This window comes from Portunus trituberculatus, chromosome 33 (assembly GCF_017591435.1).
Source record: "Portunus trituberculatus isolate SZX2019 chromosome 33, ASM1759143v1, whole genome shotgun sequence".
Taxonomy (NCBI): domain Eukaryota; kingdom Metazoa; phylum Arthropoda; class Malacostraca; order Decapoda; family Portunidae; genus Portunus; species Portunus trituberculatus.
This window is the reverse complement of record NC_059287.1, coordinates 32,309-54,860: the sequence shown is the minus strand read 5'-3', so window position 1 is coordinate 54,860 and position 22,552 is coordinate 32,309. Positions and strand designations below refer to the sequence as shown.

The 22,552-nt window shown below is 38.8% G+C and overlaps 1 protein-coding gene across 1 annotated transcript in view; it reads left to right on the top strand.

Annotated features, from left to right (window-relative positions):
- Window positions 1–22,552, top strand: part of LOC123512408 (COP1-interactive protein 1-like) — a 58,217-nt gene that overhangs the window by 22,676 nt on the left and 12,989 nt on the right. Inside the window, 6 exon segments of the mRNA XM_045268801.1 lie at window positions 4,413–5,345; window positions 5,348–8,170; window positions 11,590–11,685; window positions 11,955–12,056; window positions 12,219–12,395; window positions 21,917–22,156. Coding sequence (XP_045124736.1) covers window positions 4,413–5,345; window positions 5,348–8,170; window positions 11,590–11,685; window positions 11,955–12,056; window positions 12,219–12,395; window positions 21,917–22,156 — 4,371 coding nt within the window.

The window sequence follows — 22,552 nt, the reverse complement described above, 5'->3', positions numbered from 1 at the left end:
GATGGAAAAAAGAACTGTGATATTTCCAGAGAGTTTGGTGTGGGAGAATCAACTGTGAGAATGCTGTTTAAAAACTGTGAGAAAATTGAAAAAGCTTTAAAAACCTATGGTGGACAGATTTTTTATTCTCGTAACCATTGTACAAACACTGTGATCATTCATATGGAAGGATATCTGGCTCAATATATGTGATATAAATATGGGCAAAATATCAGGAAAATATTGAAAAATTAGGCAACCATGGATGAAGGGGCCACCATATTCAATTTTTCCCATAGGAATAATACTTCCAATTTTGCGGTTTCCAAATTTGTGACTCATAATGCTGCCCCATTTCTCACAAAATTGGAGTAAGCACTGTGTTTTATTTCAAAGATTGAATTACTCTTTTACCCACTGTGTTTCTTCTTCATATATATAAGAAAAAAAACAGATACAGTGTTCCCTTGCTATTTCGCGGTTCAACTTTCGCGGCCTCACGGTTTCGCAGGTTTTATACATACTCACAGATATGTTCTGCGGATTTTTCGCTATATCACGGGTTCCGTGGCATTACTTACAAATATGGTACATACAGTAATTCGGTAAGTTGGTGTGTAATAACGACAACAATGAACGTTACTACTTATGTAAAGTACTGTACAACATGTATTGTTCATATAGATATACAGTGTTCCCCGCCACTTCGCGGTTCGTGATAAAAATGAAAAAATATGGCCATATTGTGGAAAAACACATTGTTTGATGTTGATGCGTGAGAGAGGTTTCCCAGCATGCCAAACAAAGAGATGAGCTGACTCAGAGGCTTTGTACATACCCACGGGCACTCATACAAGGCGCATGATTGGTTTCCGGTGCGAGATCAACCAATGATAGCACGAGTGGATTTATCCCATGAGTTGATTGGCTGCACATCATTGTAGCCTCACCCAACATCTTCCCTTGTTGTATCTCGCCAGTCTCCCAGTCTCATCCACGCTGTTGACTGTCTCACATGCTGTATCCTAAGGCAGTGTCACACTAGCACTTTTCCGTCAACTTTTGTTGACACTGGTCATCACACACAGTAATGGGGAAGACTGTCTGGGTGACCAGCAGGCGACCGAGGTGAATTACAAGCTTGCTTCCGCTTTTGTAAACAAATGTGGCGGCCCCTTCACCCCTAGCAAGCTGTTGCTATTTTTTCGTTGCTATTTTTGGCCTTTATTGCTCTCTATGAGAAACTCTTCAGACAGCTTTGTCCACTTATAAACAACAGAGCTCATCTTGGCCAGTTGCTACTTGGAAGTTCTGCCTTGGTGCACCACAGTCCTGCAGAAATGTAAACAAACAACTGAGCCACTTTTCACTGCTAGGCTATAACAAAATACAGTAATACTCCGCTAATATTCGTTTAGCAATTTCGGTTTAACATACTATATAAAGTTAGACCAAAAATCCGCATAACGTACAACCACATCCATTTTAGCGAATTTTCTGGGTTTGAATTTGCCGGGTGAGGGACCGAACGCGGTAGTTTCATTGTAATTGGCTGGCTCCTGAGTTGATCCAAGATTCTTTAACAACATCAGAGCAACCTCTTGCAGTGAAATGGCATCCATGAATGCTTGGAGGGACGATGACAAAGCTGCTTTCAGGTTGCTCTGAGGTTGCTGGGAACACCACCTCTGGAGGTGGTGTTATTGTCTTATATATGCATTTATGTTCACAAAACAACATTTCTATTAGCTTTTTACAAATCTTGCCCCAAGAAAGGATTGTTTTATAATGCATAAAGTGAAATCTTACATGGAATACCAAAAAATAAAGCAGAGATGAGATGAGCTACAGGCGGAGACTCGGCGACCGGCTGCTTCTTCTTCTTGTGACCCTTTTAGCCTGCGCCTTTCCCCATGATATTTGTTTCCACTCCTCTATTGCCTGCTATAATGGATATCATATCTTAGTATTCATATACGCTCATGCCATGAGGATAACCTCAATTCCGTGGCATTGACTGATAGTGAATTACTAATGAAATACCGCGGTATTTCATTAGTAATTCACTATCAGTCAATGCCACGGAATTGAGGTTATCCTCGGTATTTCATTAGTAATTCACTATCAGTCAATGCCACGGAATTGAGGTTATCCTCATGGCATGAGCGTATATGAATACTAAGATATGATATCCATTATAGCAGGCAATAGAGGAGTGGAAACAAATATCATGGGGAAAGACAACACGCAGGCTAAAAGGGTCACAAGAAGAAGAAATGGCCGAGTCGCCGCAAGTCTCCCACTTCGTCTGTGGCTCATCTCATCTCTGCTTTATTTTTTGGTATTCCATGTAAGGTTTCACTTTATGCTTTACAAAACAATCCTTTCTTGGGGGCAAGGTTTGTAAAAAAGCTAACAGAAATGTTGTTTTGTGAACGTAATGTATATATAAGACCGTAACACCACCTCCAGAGGTGGTGTTCCCAGTAACCTCAGAGCAACCTCGTCACCGTCCCTCCAAGCGTTCATGGAAGCCATTTTGCGGCAGGAGGTTGCTCTGAGGATGTTAAAGAATCTTGGATCCAGCTCCAGGAGCGCTAGAGACAGACGGGGAACAAGACAATCACAGCGAAGCTGTCTCGTTTGGTCCCTCACCCGACAAATTCAAACCCAGAAAATTCGCTAAAACAGATGTGGTTGTATGTTATGCGGACTTTTTGGTCTAACTTTATATAGTAAGTTAAACCGGAAATTCGTTAGACGAACGTTTGTTAAGTGGAGTATTACTGTATAAGGTTTTATAATTAAATAGATTTAAGTAAAATACTGAATATGTAAAGTATAAATACTGTTTACATATTTTAAACATTTTGGTACCCACATACACATACACAAAAATTCCTAAGGGGAGCAATCCTACTTCGCGGTTTTCCAACTTTCGTGGGGTTTTCTGGTATCCATTAACCGCGATAAACGAGGGATCACTGTATTTATAGAAACTGTGAATTAGTAATAAAGTGTAGTGTTTGTTAAACCTTTTGTTTTTTTAAATCAAGTAACTTTGTTTAAAAAAAAAAAAATTATGGTATGGCAACCAAAACCAATTACGAATCTAAAATTTTGTTTGGAAAGGGAAATGTTCAGTAACCGAGGCTCCACTGTATGAGTCATCTTTATTTTGTCAGTTAAAATTTCATCCTTTTTGCATCTTTTATCCATTGTCATTTTCTTGTAATTCCTTCTGGACATGAAGATTGCATATTCTTACTCCATGACTAAGTGATCAGTATCTGCTCTCACACAGACAGTCTTAGCTACTTTACCATTCAGTTTTGCATCTTTGGACTAGAGCAAAGCCACATCCTCTACTCTTCTCTCTCTAGCTTTAAAAATACAAGACACACTTACCCTCACATCTCCAAAGACACATTCGCTCCTTTCCCTCAACTTTCATTCACTAGCAGCACAACCATAAACATTCTTCCTATCTTCTTTTTACCTTCATCCACACACCCAGCTGTCTCCCTCTTCTACACTGAATATCCTCGGTCTGTCCTTTACTCAAAATCTTAACTGGAAACTTCACATCTCATCTTCATAGAAGAGCTTCTATGAAGTTAGGCATTCTGAGGCATCTCCACCAGTTTTTCTTGCCCCTCCAACTGCTTACTCTATATAGGGGCCTTATCTGCCCCTGTATGGAGTACTCTTCACATGTTTAGGGGGGTTCCAGTCACACAGTTTTACTAGATAGGGTGGAATCAAAAGTTTTTCATCTCACCAACTCCCTCCTATGACTAACTTTCCTCAGCCACTCTCACCACCAAAATGTTGCATCTCTTTCTATCTTTTATTGCTATTTTCATGCTAGCTGTTCTACTGATCTTGTTAACTGCATACCTTTCCTCTTCCTGCAGCCTCATTGCACAAGGCTTTCTTCCTCTCATCCCTATTCTGTCCAACTCTAATTCAAGAGTTAACCAGTACTCTCAGTCATTCATACCTTTCACTGGTAAACTCTGAAACTCCCTCCCTGCATCTGTATTTCCGACTTTCTACGACTTGTGTTCTTTTAAGAGGGAGGTATCGTGGCATTTGCTCCCTAATTTTGGCTGACGTTTTTCTCTTTGTAGAGAGTTAGCACTAAAGTGGGCCTTTTTTTTTTTTTTTTTTTTTTTTTTTTTTTTTTGCTGGTTCTCTTCAATCCTTAAGAAAAAAAAAACATTAAGTTTTCATACAAACAAAAAAACATACAAACAAAAAAACATATTCCTAGTCTCTGTACTCTCACTTTGAGTTACCTCTTACAATGTGCAATGAATACAGTGTTAGTATTCTTAGATCCTGCCACAGGGACAGTAACATAACCAAATATAATTAAGTTTGTCATACTTGATTATTAATATTTATAGTAAACTTTATATTCTTGAAAGGTAACTACTGAGGCAGAAGAAATCAAACGTCTAGTTGATGAGGTGAGAGGAAAGACTGCCAGTGGGGACTCTTTGAGACAGGAACTGAAAATTGCCATTGAGACTATTGATACATTAATGGGAGATAAATTGACACTTACAACAAGCCTACAGGAAAAAGGGAAATATGTTGAAGAATTGAAAGAAGAGATTAATAAAGCAAGAGAACAGCTGAGTGAAGAAAAAGATGCTTTTAACAATCAGGTCAAGGTGATGGAGGAAGATTTTCTCAACACACGTATGAAAATGGAGTCTGACATTCACTTACTGACTGAGGAAATAAGAAAAGAAAATAAGGAGAAGGAAGATCTTGCAGCTCTGTACAAAGACAAAAATGATTTGCTTCAGGCACAAGCAGAAGAGAAGTCTCAGTTACTAAAAACAATTGAGGAAAAGAACAAATCTTTAGATGACTTACAGCAGAAGTATGATAACATGAAGAACCAGCATGTCTCTGAAAGTGATAAGCTTAAAAGTGATCTTGAATGTTCACAGGATTCTAGTTCTAAATTGATGAAAGAATTGTGTGAAGTTAGAGAAAGTCTTAATGCAAAAATTGTAGAACTAACTCATGATGTTCAAGAAAAGACTGATAATTTGTGTGCTGTGAAGGAAGAATTGATTGGCACGAAAGTTGTCAGTGAAGACTTGGTGAAGAAATACGAGAGTGAGATTAAAACTTTATCAGTTAGTCTTGAAGCTGAGAAGCAGTGTGCTGCTCAAGCAAAGAAAGATGTGGATGCTTTGATAGACACCAATTCTAAATACAGTGAGAACATGGAAAGCTTGAGAGAATCCAATGCAGAACTTACCAAAGAAATCACGGAATTAAAAGTAAGTCTTGAAGCTGAGAAGCAGTGTGCTGCTCAAGCAAAAAGGATGCAGATGCTTTGATAGACACCAATTCTAAATACAGTGAGAACATTGAAAGCTTGAAAGAATCCAGTGCAGAACTTAACAAAGAAATCACTGAATTGAATGAGAAGTATAAGATGCTTGAACGGCAGAGTGAGGAAGCTGCTAAACACTATAAAGATGAAATGAGTGGACTGGAAGAGAAATTCATCAAGCAGGAAGAAGCTCACACTGCTCTTCGGAAAAAGATGGAAACTCAGGAGCAGATGTCTGAAAAAGACAAATTGTCCTTTATAACAAGTCTGCAAGAAAAAGATAGATATATAGATACTCTAAAGGAAGAAATGAATAAAGAAAGGGAACAGATGAGTGAAGAAAAAACTGCTATTAAGACTAAAGTTAAGATAATGGAGAAAGATTTTCTCAACACACGTATGAAAATGGAGTCTGACATTCACTTACTGACTGAGGAAAAAAGAAAAGAAAATAAGGAGAAGGAAGATCTTGCAGCTCTGTACAAAGACAAAAATGATTTGCTTCAAGCACAAGCAGAAGAGAAGTCTCAGTTACTAAAGGCAATTGAGGAAAAGAGCAAATCTTTAGATGACTTACAGCAGAAGTATGATAACATGAAAAACCAGCATGTCTCCGAAAGTGATAAGCTTAAAAGTGATCTTGAGTGTTCACAGGATTCTTGTTCCAAATTGATGAAAGAATTGTGTGAAGTTAGAGAAAGTCTTAATGCAAAAATTGTAGAGCTAACTCATGATGTTCAAGAAAAGACTGATAATTTGTGTGCAGTGAAGGAAGAATTGATTGGCATGAAAGTTGTCAGTGAAGACTTGGTGAAGAAATATGAGAGTGAGATTAAAACTTTATCAGTTAGTCTTGAAGCTGAGAAGCAGTGTGCTGCTCAAGCTAAGAAAGATGTGGATGCTTTGATAGACACCAATTCTAAATATGGTGAGAGTATGGAAAGCTTGAGAGAATCCAATGCAGGACTTACCAAAGAAATCACTGAATTGAAAGACAACCTTACCAATGTGAATGAGAAGTATATGATACTTGAACAGCAGAGTGAGAAAGCTGCTAAACACTATAAGGATGAAATGACTGGACTGGAAGAGAAATTGATCAAGCAGGAAGATGCTCATACTGCTCTCTGGGAAAAGATGGAAACTCAGGACCAGATATCTGAGAAAGACAAGTTGTCCTTTAAAACAAGTCTGCAAGAGAAAGATAGATATATAGATGCTCTAAAGGAAGAAATTAATATAGAAAGGGAACAGATTAGTGAAGAAAAAACTGCTTTTGAGACTAAACTCAAAATAATGGAGAAAGATTTGCTTGACAGACGTATGAAAATGGAGTCTGACCTTCACTTACTGACTGAGAAAAAAAGAAAAGAAAATAAGGAGAAGGAAGATCTTGCAGCTCTGTACAACGACAAAAATGATTTGCTTCAGGCACAAGCTGAAGAGAAGTCTCAGTTACTAAAAGCAATTGAGGAAAAGAACAAATCTTTAGATGACTTACAGCAGAAGTATGATAACATGAAGAACCAGTATGTCTCCGAAAGTGATAAGCTTAAAAGTGATCTTGAGTGTTCACAGGAATCTTGTTCTAAATTGATGAAAGAATTGTGTGAAGTTAGAGAAAGTCTTAATGCAAAAATTGTAGAGCTAACTCATGATGTTCAAGAAAAGACTGATAATTTGTGTGCAGTGAAGGAAGAATTGATTGGCACGAAAGTTGTCAGTGAAGACTTGGTGAAGAAATATGAGAGTGAGATTAAAACTTTATCAGTTAGTCTTGAAGCTGAGAAGCAGTGTGCTGCTCAAGCAAAGAAAGATGTGGATGCTTTGATAGACACCAATTCTAAATACAGTGAGAACATGGAAAGCTTGAGAGAATCCAATGCAGAACTTACCAAAGAAATTACTGAATTAAAAGTAAGTCTTGAAGTTGAGAAGCAGTGTGCTGCTCAAGCAAAGAAGGATGCAGATGCTTTGATAGACACTAATTCTAAATACAGTGACATCATGGAAAGCTTGAGAGAATCCAATGCAGAACTTAACAAAGAAATCACTGAATTGAAAGACAACCTTACCAATGTGAATGAGAAGTATATGATGCTTGAACAGCAGAGTGAGGAAGCTGCTAAACACTATAAGGATGAAATGACTGGACTGGAAGAGAAATTCATCAAGCAGGGAGAAGCTCACACTGCTCTCCAGAAAAAGATGGAAACTCAGGAGCAGTTGTCTGAGAAAGACAAGTTGTCCTTTGAAACAAGTCTGCAAGAGAAAGATAGATATATAGATGCTCTAAAGGAAGAAGTGAATAGAGAAAGGGAACAGATGAGTGAAGAAAAAACTGCTTTTGAGACTAAAGTCAAGATGATGAAAGATTCTCTGAATATGCACATGAAAGTGGAATCAGATATTCAAACACTGACTGAAGAAAAAATAAAAGAGATTGCAGAGAAGGAACATTTGGCAGCTACACTGAAGGAAAAAGATAGCCTGCTTCAGATATTTACTGAAGAGAAATATGAGCTAATGAAAGCTGTTGAAGAAAGGAATACAGCTTTTGAAATCTTGCAGCAGAAATTAGAGAACTTAGCAAACAAGTTTATCTCGGAGGAGAATAAACAAAATAGTGACCTTGTGCATGTACAGACAGACAAAGGTAGAGTAAGTCTTGAGCAAGAGATGTATGTGATGAGCAACAATGCTGAGGAGAGGCTCACCACCCACTGGCAGTCAGTCACCGATCTGCACAAGGCACAGGAAGGGACTGTGGGACGGCTGACCACAGACTTCTTGCATAAACAGGAGGCACTCATTGCTTCCTTGAATCATGTGAGTATATTAATTTTAATATTTGTTAGGTGCTTCATGTGAGTGTATGGGGAATGACACACCCCTGCAACCTCTGAAGGATACCACACAAATGATGATCTCACACAGATGTAGGAAATCGAGAAATTGAGAGAGAAAATATGGTTTTAGATGAGATAGAGTTGGAGGAGGTGGAACAGTTCTGCTATGTGGGTGATTTGATTGACTGTGAGGCAGGAGTGAAAAAAGCAGCAGTAGCAGAGGGAAAATGGGAAGAAAAGGTGAAGTGACAAATCTGGATATAGCTCTAAGAAATAGAGCAGGGGTGTATGCTTTTTTTTTTTTTTTTTTTTTTTTTTTTTTTTGTGTGTGTGTGTGTGTGTGTGTGTGTGTGTGTGTGTGTGTGTGTTTACCTAGTTGTAGTTTTACAGGGCTGGGGCTTTATGCTCGTGTGGCCCCGTCTCCATATCTACACTTATCCAATCTTACTTTAAAACTATGCACACTCATTGCTGACACCACTTCTTCACTCAAACTGTTCCACATCTCAACACATCTTTGTGGTAAACTATGTTTTTTAACATCTCAGACATCTCCCCTTTCTCATCTTTTTACTGTGCGATCTTGTGCTTTGAATGTCATATTCTTCTCTCAGGATCAGTTTCTCATTATGCACTTGGTCCATTCCGTTGATTAATTTCTAAACTTGTATCAGATCCCCTCTCTCCCTTCTCGTTCCAGAGTTGGTAGATCCATAGCCTTTAGCCTCTCCTCATATGTCATCCCTTCAAATTCTGGAACCATTCTTGTAGCCATTTTTTGTAGTCTCTCCAACTTCCGTATGTGTTTCTTTCTATGAGGGGTCCACACTACTCCTGCATATTCCAATCTGGGTCTTATTATAGTACTTATCAATTTCTTCATCATTTCTTTGTCCATGTAGTGAAATGCTAATCCAATATTCCTTAGCAAATTATATGTCTCTCTGAAAATTCTATCAATATGGCTTACCAGTTGATTGTTTTCTTCCATCGTCACTCTTAATTCCTTTTTCCTTTTTTTTTACTTTCTCCAGTTCTACTCCATCTCCCATCTTATAGATTCCCATGGGTCATCTTTCACTCTTTCCCATTTTCATGACATGACTGTTGTTCACATTGAATTCCATTTCCCACTTTTTACTCCATTTCTAGATCTTATTTATGTCTTCCTGCATTATTTCACAATCCTCTTTTTGCTTTATAACTGCACAGTTTCGTATCATCCACAAACATATTTATGTAGCTGTTCACTCCTTCTGGCATGTCGTTTATATATATATGAGGAAAAGTATTGGTGCTAATACTGACCCCCGCTACACTCCGCTTTCTACTGCTCTCCACTTGGACTTCATATCTTTAACTACCGTCCTTATTTCTCTCTCCCTCAAATTATTTTATATCCATCTCAATGTGCTTCCTTTTAAGCCACCCTTCTCCTCTAACTTCCACCGTAATCTTGTATGTGGCACTTTGTCAAACGCCTTTTTTAAATCCAAATAAATGCAGTCAACCCATCCCTCTCTCTCTTGTACTCTATCAACTATTCTAGAGTAGAAACTCAGTAAATTAGTTACACAAGACTGTCTTTTTATAAAACCAAATTAGCTATTTGATATTAATTTGTTGTCTTCAAGAAACTTGATCCATTGTTTCTTTATTATTCTTTCACACATCTTGCATATTACACTAGTTAGTGATACTGGTCTGTAATTTAAAGGTTCTTGCTTCCTTCTGCTCTTATATATGGGAACCACCTCAGCTCTTTTCCATTCTACTGGTACTGTTCCATTTTCTATTGAGCATTTGATGATGTATATAGGACTTGCTAGTTCTTCCCTACATTCTTTTAGTATTCTGCCTGAGACTTCATCCGGTCCCATTGTCTTGCCTTCATCCAATTCCTTCATTAACTCTTTTATTTCAAGCTTGTTTACTTTAACATCTTTCATATAGATGGTCTCTCTATTACCCTGTGGCCTTTCAAATTTGGATTCCTTAGTAAAGACCTCCTGGAATTTATTATTTAATAGTTCTGTCACACTTTGGGTTTTCCACCATCACGTTCTCTCCTTTTTACCTTTCTATTGTTTCTTTTTGCCTAATTTTTCCATTTATGAATCTGTAGAAAAATTTCGGTTGCTCCTTACATTTTTCAACAATGTCCTTTCCATAGTTCCTTTCTTCATCCTTCCTCACCTTAACATATTCATTTCTCGCTGCCTTGAAGTTTTCCTTATTTACTGGATTTCTATTTCTCCTCCACCTTTTCCATGCTCCATCTCTTTTATCCTTTGCCCTAGCACACCTTGCGTGTGTGGGTTCATACGTTTGTGATTCACCTCGGTCGTCTGCTGGTCACCCAGCCAGTCTTCCCCATTATGGAGCGAGCTCAGAGCTCATAGACCGATCTTCGGGTAGGACTGAGACCACAACACACTGTGTGTGCGTGCTTGCGTTTGTGTGTGCATGCATGTGTAAATGTGTGTACGTGCTTGCATGCATGCTTGAGAGAGAGAGAGATGGTCCCTGAATGACACTGGTGGGGGGTTCACATGTGATCATAGAATGTTGTGATATACTGCTGGTGTGTAATGGCAAGTGAGGAGATGGCAGAGAGGTGTGATGTCAAGGAACTGGAAGTGACACTCGAATAGGAAAGACTTTGCTGGTCTGGACTTGTAATGAAATCGGGAGAAAGTAATACAATGGATAATATGGAGGTTGGTGGAAGGAGACCAGCATGAAGACCTAAAAAGACATGGAGGAAGTGCATTCAGCAGGACAAGGAATGAATGAGGAGTTTGTACAAGATAGAATAGAATGGAGGAGGAGTCATTGTATATTAATCCCACTTTGATAGGGAATAGGAGAAAGGATGTTAAATGATAAAGAAGATTATCCATTAAATGATTAATACTTGCATATGAGAGAGCTGCCTATGTGTGGTGGTGCATGGTGGAGCTGGAGGTGTGGCATTCTTTCTTGTGGTAGTGAATGAATTAACATAGGAATTAAGGAAGGTCCAAAGTTGTTGCATGTATCATGGATTAGCACATTTGTAATGGACAAGTGTGCTGCCTCAAGCAGAAAGACATATTATCAATGAGCAGAATTGAATGAAGATGTGATCCAGTGATGTATATCTAATAATTTTCTCTCCTACGGATAGGTAATGTTTTGCCTCTTCATGGTGATGAAATTGCCTAGAAAACAGTGAAGTCTGTTTAATGTTTTACTCTTCATATGAAATAGGAATGTAAATAATGACAAAATTCTTTTTAAATTTTATACAAGTATGGAAACTTCATTACATGCTAACATCTTTATTGTCATCCCATTTGTGCTGATTTATCCCAGACTCAGTGCACAGATCCTCTAATTGATCAATGTCTTTGTTAGCTGGCAACAAGAAAGGCAGAAGAAAAGCAGTCCTCCCACAGCAGGTCCCTTGAACACCAAATTGCTGATATGCAAAAAGAGTTGACAGCTTCTAAGGTGAGCATATATCATCACCACCACCACCACCATCTCTCCTAACACACCACCACCACCACCACCATCACTTTTGCCATCATGTCTCTCTTAACACCTCACTACCACCACCACTACTTCTAACAGCATCTCTCTCTAACACCAATTCTTCCACCATATCTCTCCTAACTCATCACCACCGCCTTTTGTTTCTTGGAATTTGGCATCTTAACTTCTTCAGTTGCTTGCTTCCAGCTTCAAGGATTATATATTACTGATGGGTTGTTCTTCAGGAGATGATGCGTGTGGAGTCTGAGGCTCAGAACAAGCTGAAGGAACAACTCCTTGCAGCAAAAGAAGAACTAAAGCACGAGAAAAAGTCATCTGATAAAATTGTAAGGAAATATGTATTTTTCTCCTTGAATGATGAAAGATTAATTTTCTCTACTCTTTTGAAATTCATTAAGCTGTATTTGTATTTCTAATGCTCTCTGGAAGTCACTACACAATGACCTTTTTAAGAGTTCAGCAGTTTTAATGAGATAATCACTACACAGAAAATGGCTTACAAGACAACAATGAAAAAGTTCTCAGATCAGATTGAAGAATGGAACCAAATTAAGAAGGAGAGGGATCTGATCTCTAAAAAGTATGAGACTGCCAAAAAGAAACTTGGAGAGGCAGTGTCAAGTCTAGATGAGGCACGAACCACCAACATGCAGTACCAACAACAGGTGAGCTTATGGAAAACCATCTTAGTAGGTGGCAGTATCATTATTTCATTTCATCATTTCATTTATTGTTCTTATTTTCATTTACAGGTATGGTCAGCTTGCAAATCTCTTCCATGTTTTGTTGTCTTAGATGATATCTTCTTTCTGCTTTGTGTGTCTTCTACACACTGTTCAAGTCTTTTGTGGTCTTTTTACTGGTTTCCTTCCAATTACTTCAAAGATGTCCTGCCTGGGAGCATCATATAAACATAGACTTTTGTCAGAGATCACACCTCTGTTGGGACACTTACACACATGAGAATATGATATTTTGCTCACCAGGTCAAGATGATCACCATGACTGGTGGATTTTGGTTGGCCTTAACTGTCCTTTTATTGCATATATTTCCTCTCTATTTAGATCAACATATGATGTTCCAGCTTTTCTTTATCAAAACTTTCTTTTGTCTCCTCATTGAGATTTAATTTTCTTCTGTTTGTCCTTTCTAAGACCTCTTTTTCCCTCTTTGTCTCCCCTCTGAAACTATTTTATTTTGTACTAAGTGAACAGGTCATGGTCATGGGATAATTGTCCTTTAGTATTTCTTACCCACACTCACCAATAAGAAATTATTGTATTTTCAGCAGGCTGATAAATGTGGGGGTCATAATAGGCTTGGTAGTATTGAAAGGGGTCACATACTTAGAAAGTTTGAAAAACGTTGCACTATAGGCATTGCTTGATTCCTGCATATCCTTATTAGCTAACACACACACACACACATATGAAAGAGATTAAAGTAACCAAGCTTGAAATAAAAGAGTTAATGAAGGAATTGGATGAAGAGAAGGCAATGGGACCGGATGAAGTCTCAGGCAGAATACTGAAAGAATGTAGGGAAGAACTAGCAAGTCATATACAACATCATAAAATGCTCAATAGAAAGTGGAACAGTACCAGTAGAATGGAAAAGAGCTGAGGTGGTTCCCATTTATAAGAGCGGAAGGAAGGAATAACCTTTAAATTACAGACCGGTATCACTAACTAGTGTAATATGCAAGATGTGTGAAAGAATAATAAAGAAACAATGGATCGAGTTCCTTGAAGACAACAAATTAATATCAAATAGCCAATTTGGTTGTATAAAAAGACGGTCGTGTGTAACTAATTTATTGAGTTTCTATTCTAGAATAGTTGATAGAGTACAAGAGAGAGAGGGATGGGTTGACTGCATTTATTTGGATTTATAAAAGACATTTGACAAAGTGCCACATACAAGATTACGGTGGAAGTTAGAGGAGAAGGGTGGCTTAAAAGGAAGCACATTGAGATGGATAGAAAATTATTTGAGGGGGAGAGAAATAAGGACGGTAGTTAAAGATATGAAGTCCAAGTGGAGAGCAGTAGAAAGCGGAGTGCCACAGGGATCAGTATTGGCACCAATACTTTTCCTCATTTATATTAACGACATGCCAGAAGGAGTGAACAGCTACATAAATCTGTTTGCAGATGATACGAAACTGTGCCGAGTTATAAAGCAAAAAGAGGATTGTGAAATAATGCAGGAAGACCTAAATAAGATCCGGGAATGGAGTAAAAAGTGGGAAATGGAATTCAATGTGAACAAAAGCCATGTCATGGAAATGGGAAAGAGTGAAAGACGACCCATGGAAATCTATAAGATGGGAGATGGAGTAGAACTAGAGAAAGTAAAAAAGGAAAAGGACTTAGGAGTGACGATGGAAGAAAACAATCAACCGGTAAGCCATATTGATAGAATTTTTAGAGAAACATATAAGTTGCTAAGGAATATTGGAGTAGCATTTCACTACATGGACAAAGAAATGATGAAGAAATTGATAAGTACAGGCAAACCCCGTTTAACGAAGGGGTTACGTTCCTAAAAACACATTAAGAAACTTGAACCGATTATAACAAGTATAACCCCTGATTTGAACTTCCATTGAGAGTAAGCAAAGTGAGAGTGCATCATAGTACAGTAAAAGGTTTAATGAAAGTAAAAATAATGAAGTTAAACATTTAGGTAGTTTAATTTAAGTCATTATAATGTACACTAATGTATGTATGTACGTAACTTTATAATGTTGATGATCTTAACTTTATAAAGGGAGGGAGAGTGAAACGGGAAATACACTAACCGGCAAGCTGTGGAATGTAAACAAGGTGCGCATCATGGTACTGCATACAAAATTTATGTACCATATTGCCACAAGGCTTTCCATTTTATCTATTGTAGAGTCACAAGTTCTGGTGGTTCTTTTAGCTTGCAAGGAAGATGAGGTCTCACTAGCCTTCTTAATAGAGTATCTTGACTTGAAAATAGTAGACAGTAGATGGAGTCAAGCCATGGTGGGAAGCAATGTTATTAGTTTTCTGGCCTCTCTCTTGTCTGTGAATAATACCCAGCTTCACTTCGAGATTAAGACACTTCCTGGTCTTCTAAGGGTGTTTTGGTGGTAAGTTGAACTAAGGAAGATGAGCTGCTGGTGACACTGTTATGTTTTGACTGGGCAGTGAGTGGTGCATGTGATCTTGATCTTGATGCTACAGGTGACACAGAATTTCTTCTGAGTCAGGCCTTTGTATCGGCAGAGCCTGTGTTGTCCACGAGAGGCTTGATCTTGATCTTTATTCTATAGGTGTCTCAGGATTTCTCCTGAGGCAGGCCTTAGTACCAGCAGCTCCTGATGTATTCAAAAGCCTGTCAGCTTGCATGATACAGTAGGGCTTTCAAATTTGGAAAAAAATTACCTGGATAAAACTTAGTTAAAGCGAGTTTGGTGTTCGTTAAACGAGCAGATGGTATTAAATGAAACCTTATAGCGAAATTTCGACATTACAAGGGCACTGGCCAAGGGCAAACAAAGTGTTGGAAAAAAAAAATCCCGCTGGTTGCCAGGCCCTGTTAAGAGGAAAGTAGAAAGAGAAAAATCAAAAAAATCTAAAAGGAGGGTCCAGTTAACGTAAGAGGTGTCTTGACACTCCTCTTTGAAAGAGTTTAAGTCATAGGCAGGTGGAAATACAGACACAGGTAGAGAGTTCCAGAGTTTACCAGTGTAGGGAATGAAGGAGTGAAGATACTGGTTAACTCTTGCATTAGGAAGATGGACAGAATAGGGATGAGAAGAAGTAGAGAGTCTTGTGCAGCGAGGCCGCAGGAGGGGGAAGGCATGCAGTTAGCAAGTTCAGAAGAGCAGACAGCATGAAAACAGCGGTAGAAGACAGATAAAGATGCAACATTGCGGCGGTGACTTAAAGAATCAAGACAGTCAGTTAGAGGAGAAGAGTTGATAAGACAAAAGCTTTAGATTCCACCTTGTTTAGTAAAGCTGTGTGTGGATCCCCCAGACATGAGAGCCATACTCCATACACGGGCGGATAAGGCCCTTGTACAGAGCAAGCAGCTGGGAGGGAGAGAAAATGGACGAAGACGCCATAGGACACCTAACTTCTTGGAAGCTGATTTAGCAAGAGTAGAGATGTGAAATTTCCAGTTTAGATTTTTAGTGAAGGATAGACCGAGTGTGTTTAATGTAGAGGAGAGGGAAGTTGAGTGTTATTGAAGAAGAGAGGATAGTTGTCTGGAAGGTTATGTCGAGTAGATAGTTGTAGAAATTGAGTTTTGAGGCATTGAACAAAACCAGGTTTTCTCTGCCCCAATCAGAAACAAGTGAAAGATCAGAAGTTAGGCGTCCTATAGCATCTCGCCTTGAGTCATTTAATTGTTGTTGGGTTGGGCGTCTGTTGAACTCTGTTGAATAATGCAGGGTGGTATCATCAGCATAGGAGTGGATAGGGCATTGAGTCAGATTTAGGAGATCATTGATGAATAATAGAAAGAGAGTGGGTGATAGGACAGAACCCTGTGGAACACCACTGTTGATAGTTTTAGGGGAAGAACAGTGACCGTCTACTACAGCAGCAATAGAACGATCGGAAAGGAAACTGGAGATGAAGGTACAGAGAGAAGGATAGAATCCGTAGGAGGGTAGTTTAGAAATTAAAGATTTGTGCCAGACTCTATCGAAGGCTTTCGATATGTCAAGGCCGACAGCAAAGGTTTCACCGAAGTCCCTAAAAGAGGATGACCAAGATTCAGTTAGGAAAGTAAGATCACCAGTAGATCTGCCTTTACGGAAACCATACTGGCAATCAGAGAGAAGGTTGTGAGCTGATAGATGCCTCATTATCTTCCTATTAAGGATAGACTCAAAGGCTTTAGAAAGGCAGGAAATCAAAGCTATAGGGCGGTAGTTAGAAGGATTGGAGTGGTCACCTTTTTTAGGGACAGGTTGAATGTGAGCAAACTTCCAGCAAGAAGGATAAATAGAAGTAGAGAGACACAGATGAAAGAGTTTGACCAGGCAGTGAGCGAGTTCGGAAGCACAGTTTTTGAGAACAACAGGAGGGACTCCATCCGGACCGTAAGCCTTCCGAGAATCAAGGCCAGAGAGGGCCAGGAAAACGTCTTTATAAAGAATTTTAATTTTAGGGATGAAGTAGTCAGAGGGTGGAGGAGTAGGAGGAATATGCCCAGAATCATCCAAAGTTGAGTTGGTAGCAAAGGTTTGAGCGAAGAGTTCAGCTTTAGAAAAGAAGAGACAGCTGTAGAGCCATCTGGATGAAGTAAAGGAGGGAAAGACGAAGAAGTAAAGTTGTTAGAGATATTATTGGCTAGATGCCAGAAATCTCGAGAGGAGTTAGAATTGGAAAGACTTTGACATTTTCTATTGATGAAAGAGTTTTTAGTAAGTTGGAGAATAGATTTGGCATGATTACGGGCAGAAATATATAGGGCATGAGTTTCAGCAGTTGGATGGCTACGGAACCGTTTGTGAGCCGCCTCTCTATCATTGACAGCACGAGAACAAGCAGAGTTAAACCAAGGCTTTTTAGCTTTAGGGTTAGAGAAAGTATGAGGAATGTATAGCTCCATGCCAGAGATAATCACCTCTGTTATGCGCTCGGCACAAAGAGAAGGATCTCTGACATGAAAACAATAATCATCCCAAGGAAATCAGAATAGTACTGCCTTAGTTCCTCCCACTTAGCAGAGTTAAAATGCCAGAAGCACCTCCGCTTAGGCGGGTCCTGAGGCTGCACTGGAGTGATAGAACTGGTAACGGAAATTAGATTGTGGTCGGAGGAGCCCAACGGAGAGGAAAGTTTAACAGAGTAAGCAGAAGGGTTGGAGGTTAGGAAAAGATCAAGAATGTTGGGCGTGTCTCCAAGGCGGTCAGGAATACGGGTAGGGAACTTCACTAGCTGCTCTAGGTCATGAAGGATAGCAAAGTTGAAGGTTTGTTCACCAGGTTGGTCAGTGAAAGAAGATGAAAGCCAAAGCTGGTGGTGAACATTGAAATCTAAAATGGAGATCTCAGCAAAAGGAAAGTGAGATAAGATGTGCTCCACCTTGGAAGTCAAATAGTCAAAGAATTTTACATAGTCAGAGGAATTAGGTGAGAGGTATACAGCACAGATGAATTTAGTTAGAGAGTGACATTGAAGTCTTAGCCAGATGGTAGAAAATTCTGAAGATTCAAGATTGTGGGCACGAGAGCAAGTGGTGTCGTTACGCACGTATGCGCAACATCCAGCTTTGGATTGAAAATGAGGATAGAGCAAGTAGGAGGGAACAGAAAAGGGCTGCTGTCAGTAGTCACAGACAACTGTGTTTCGTTAGGAAGAGAAGATGAGGTTTAGTAGAGGAGAGGTGGTGTTCCACAGATTGAAAATTAGAACGAAGGCCACGAATGTTGCAGAAATTGATAGTGAAAGTATTAGATGAAGTGTCAAGACACCCAAGGTCGACAGCAGAGGGCAGTCCGACCTGGGGACATTTATGGTCCCCTCCCCAGAGGGGGACTCCGAGGCAGGGCGTGGTGAAGCCATTATTAAATTTTGATTTGAAGAGAGTGTAAAAGTGTAAGGTGTTGTAGTGTAGTGTAGGAAGTAGTAGAAGTTGTCTTTAGAGGGCAGGCTGCAGCTGCTCAATTGTATAAATGAGACCACAAAGGGAACCGGGAAGAGAGGACACGGGGAATCACTCAGTCTGCAGCACTGCCTACATCCCCGTAAGTACCTCTCCTGGAGTATTCCACCGGGCGGCAGGTGACCTTCGTTAAACGGGGGTTGCCTGTATTATGATAAGACCCAGATTGGAATATGCAGGAGTAGTGTGGATCCCTCATAAAAAGAAACACATAAAAAAGTTGGAGAGACTACAAAAAAATGGCTACAAGAATTATTCCAGAATTTGAAGGGATGACATATGAGAGACTAAAGGCTATGGATCTACCAATCCTGGAACAACGAAGGGAGAGAGGAGATCTGATACAAGTTTATAAATTGATCAACGGAATGGACTAAGTGGATAATGAGAAACTGATCCTGAGAGAAGAATATGACATTCGAAGCATAAGATCGCATAGTAAAAAGCTGAGAAAAGGAAGATGTCTGAGAGATGTTGAAAAATATAGTTTCCCACAAAGATGTATTGAGACGTGGAACAGTTTAAATGAAGAAGTAGTGTCTGCAACGAGTGTGCATACTTTTAAAGTAAGATTGGATAAGTGTAGATATGGAGACGGGGCCACACGAGCATAAAGCCCAGGCCCTGTAAAACTACAACTAGGTAAATACACACACACACACACACACACACACACACACGCAGCAGAGGAAGGACGCGATACCGTCGCTCCTGAGAATCAGTTGATCTTCACTACCTTTGTTTGGGTTTACAGTGGCCTGGGCGATAAGTGTGGACTCATTTTTCCTTTCATGAATACAGTGTTAAATAATAATGAGTGAGAAAGATATTCCATCTAAATGCAGGTATGTGACAAGAGAAAGAATGAAAGCTGATGATGACAATGTTGGTGAGGGAGAAAGAGAATTTGAAGGCTTTGATACGGCGCAAACTTCACTATTTGATAGAGTCTTAACTATCGAACGTAAATTAGATAAATTGATAAAGGAGAGTATGGGAATGAAAGAGAATGAAGAACAGGATAAAGAGCTCCAGAAATTGAAAGAAAGGATAAAAAGAGTGGAAGAAAACGAAACTAGGCTAAGAACCGAAAATGAAGAATTAAAAGTCCAAATAGCGAACTATAAGAAATTGATGGAAGAAGGACTCGGTAAAGCCGAGAAAGAAAAAGAAAAGCTAAAAGATCTAGTTAACAAAGAAGAAGAAAGAGTACAAGACGTGATTAAAAAAGAAGTACAAGCATGGAGAATCCAAGATAAGAAAGACAAGGAATCATTTCAAGAAGTATTTCAAGAACAGTTAAAGAGATGAAAATATGACAAGCAAAATGATAGGAGTCCTCAAGAAAAAAGAAAATTTAGTAAGAGAAATTGCAGAAAAAAAGAAGAGTGTAATTATTTTTGGACTGAAAGAAAAAAATGTTAAATATAGACCAAGAAGGGAAAAAGACAAAATGAAATCAGTAAAAGACCTACTAAAACATCTGAATGACGAGGATAGACAGAACTTAGAAGAGGAAGTAGAAGAAATCCATAGAATGGGACCATATCAAGAAGGAACAGTGAGACCAATTAAGATATTACTAAAATCACAAGCAGCAGCAGAAGAAGTACTATATAGAAAAACGAAACTCAGAGAAACAGAAGGTTGCAAAGATATATATATATAAAGAAAAATAGAAACGAGGAGGAAAGGAAGAGACACAATGAACTGGTGGCAGAAGCAAGAGAAAAAATAATGAAAGGTCAGAGGAGGAGAAGAAGGCATTTTTGGAGAATTATAGGAGACAGGATAAGGAAATGGTATATAAAAGAGAAAGAAGAGAAAAGAATGGAGCAAGTTTAACTAAAAATGATAAGAACAAGAGATTAAAAATGATGTATACAAACATAGATGGGATTTTATCTAGTAAATTAGAATTAAGAGATTACATAAAGAAAGAAGAACCAGATATTGTATGCCTGGTGGAAACAAAGTTAAATGAGGCAATAAAATAGACATAGATAAAAGGTATAATATATGGAGGAGAGAGAGAGTGGGTAAAGGAGGAGGAGGAGTCATGATGATGTTAAGGAAGGAGATAGTGGTAAATCAAGTGGAGTTTGGGGAAGGAAAATCAGAAATACTGTATGTTAAGATGCATATTAACAAAAGGAGTTAACAATCATTGGAACATATGTGCCACCAAAACAAACTCATGGACTAACCAAGAATATAGAGACATGATAGATGACACAATAAGGAGTCTTACAAGAATCATTAAGGAAAGGAGAAAAGTGATATTGGTAGGAGATTTCAACTGTAAGGAGGTAGACTGGGAAAATTATGAAAGTGGTATGGGGGAAGATGCCTGGGGAGATAGATTCCTGAACCTAATGATAGATAATTTGATGGTCCAAAGAGTAAAGGAAAACACAAGATTCAGAGGAAACGATGAGCCGGCAAGATTAGACCTAGTTTTACAAGGGATATACCAATTAACGATGATATAAGATACAAGTGCCCATTGGGAAAGAGTGACCATGTAATATTAGAGATGGATATAGAAGAAGGAAAGGAAGATAGAGATGAATCATACAAAGGAGACCGATTAAATTACAGAAAGGCTGATATTGAGAATCTCAAGAACTATTTTAAAACGTAAACTGGGAGGAGATGGAAAACTCATTAACGGTTCAAGAGAAATATAACTTATTTTTGGAAATATACAAAACTGGGGTCAGGGAATATGTTCCGAAATATAGACCTAAAGAAGAAGGAAAGAAAGATTGGTTTAATGCAAGATGTGCTAGGGCAAAGGAGAAACGAGATGGAGCATGGAAAAGGTGGAGAAGAAACAGAAATCCAGAAAATAAGGAAAACTTCAAAACAGCAAGAAAAGGGAAGACATATGAGGAGAGACTAAAGGGTATGGATCTTCCAACATTGGAAGAGAGAAGGGAGAGAGGGGATCTCATACAAGTTTATAAATTGATCAACGTAATGGACCAAGTGGACAATGAGTATCTGATCCTGAGAGAAGAATATGCCAGTCGAAGCCCAAGATTGCATAGTAAGAAACTGAGGAAGGGAAGATGTCTAAGAGATATTAAAAAGTATAGTTTTCTGCAAAGACGTGTTGAGACGTAGAACAGTTTGAATGAAGTAGTAGTGTCTGCAACGAGTGTACACAGTTTTAAGGAAAGATTGGATAAGTGTAGATATGGAGACGGGGCCACACGAGCATAAAGCCCAGGCCCTGTAAAACTACAACTAGGTAAATACACACTCACACACACAAATGGTTGAGACTATTCCCCTTTGTTTAGACTGAATGACAAGTGAGAAAATTTTTGGTGCAGGTAACCTAGAATTCTTGTTATCGATTGTACTTTCATAGTATGATTGTAATATTTTCCTATAAATGTTGCTCTAGTGATAAGACATTTTCTTTTGAAAGAGTGTGATTGTACTGTAAGCACAATAAAGTCTGTCTTAGTCTTTTTTTTAACCACAAGTATCTGCTTCTGTATTTCATTTTCTCCACAGCTGAGTGAGTTTAAAGATTACATTAAAGAGCTTGAGGAGAAGATTCAAAACCTGAAAGCAGCACAAAGTAGGCTTCAGGAGGTTGAGAGCAAGTACCAGCCTGTCAAGGAGAAGCTGCACAAGTGTGAAAACTCCATAAGACAACTCAGCTCAGAGAAGCGCTCCCTTGAGATGCAGCTTAAGCATGCAGAAGGTCAACTGCAGGAACAAAAGAGGATACAAAGACGGGAGAGTTTCTGGGTGAGTTAGTGTACCAAATTGGATTTCTCAGTAATCAATCTTCTCAGAAGAATGATCAAGTTCATTTTGATTTTTGTTATTCATTAACCAAAGTGCACCAAATTTTTATGAGCTACAGTTCCTTTAGCTTAGTTATATATGTAAGTTTCATTAAATTTGGAACAACAGTTTTCCTTTTGTTTTAAGGAAAACAATAGAAATTTAGATTTTGCTTGTTTTGACAAAAAAGATTCTTGGATTTTCTTGAAAACTTGCCATAAGAATCAGGACAGCAGAGGAAGAAAAATAACTTGTACTATATGGAGTGGGAGGTGAGGTGAGGTGGAGGGGAAGGGCAGACTGGCTGATAGTAAGACTTCCTGTTATCCATCATTATGAGAGAGAGCAAAAAGTGAG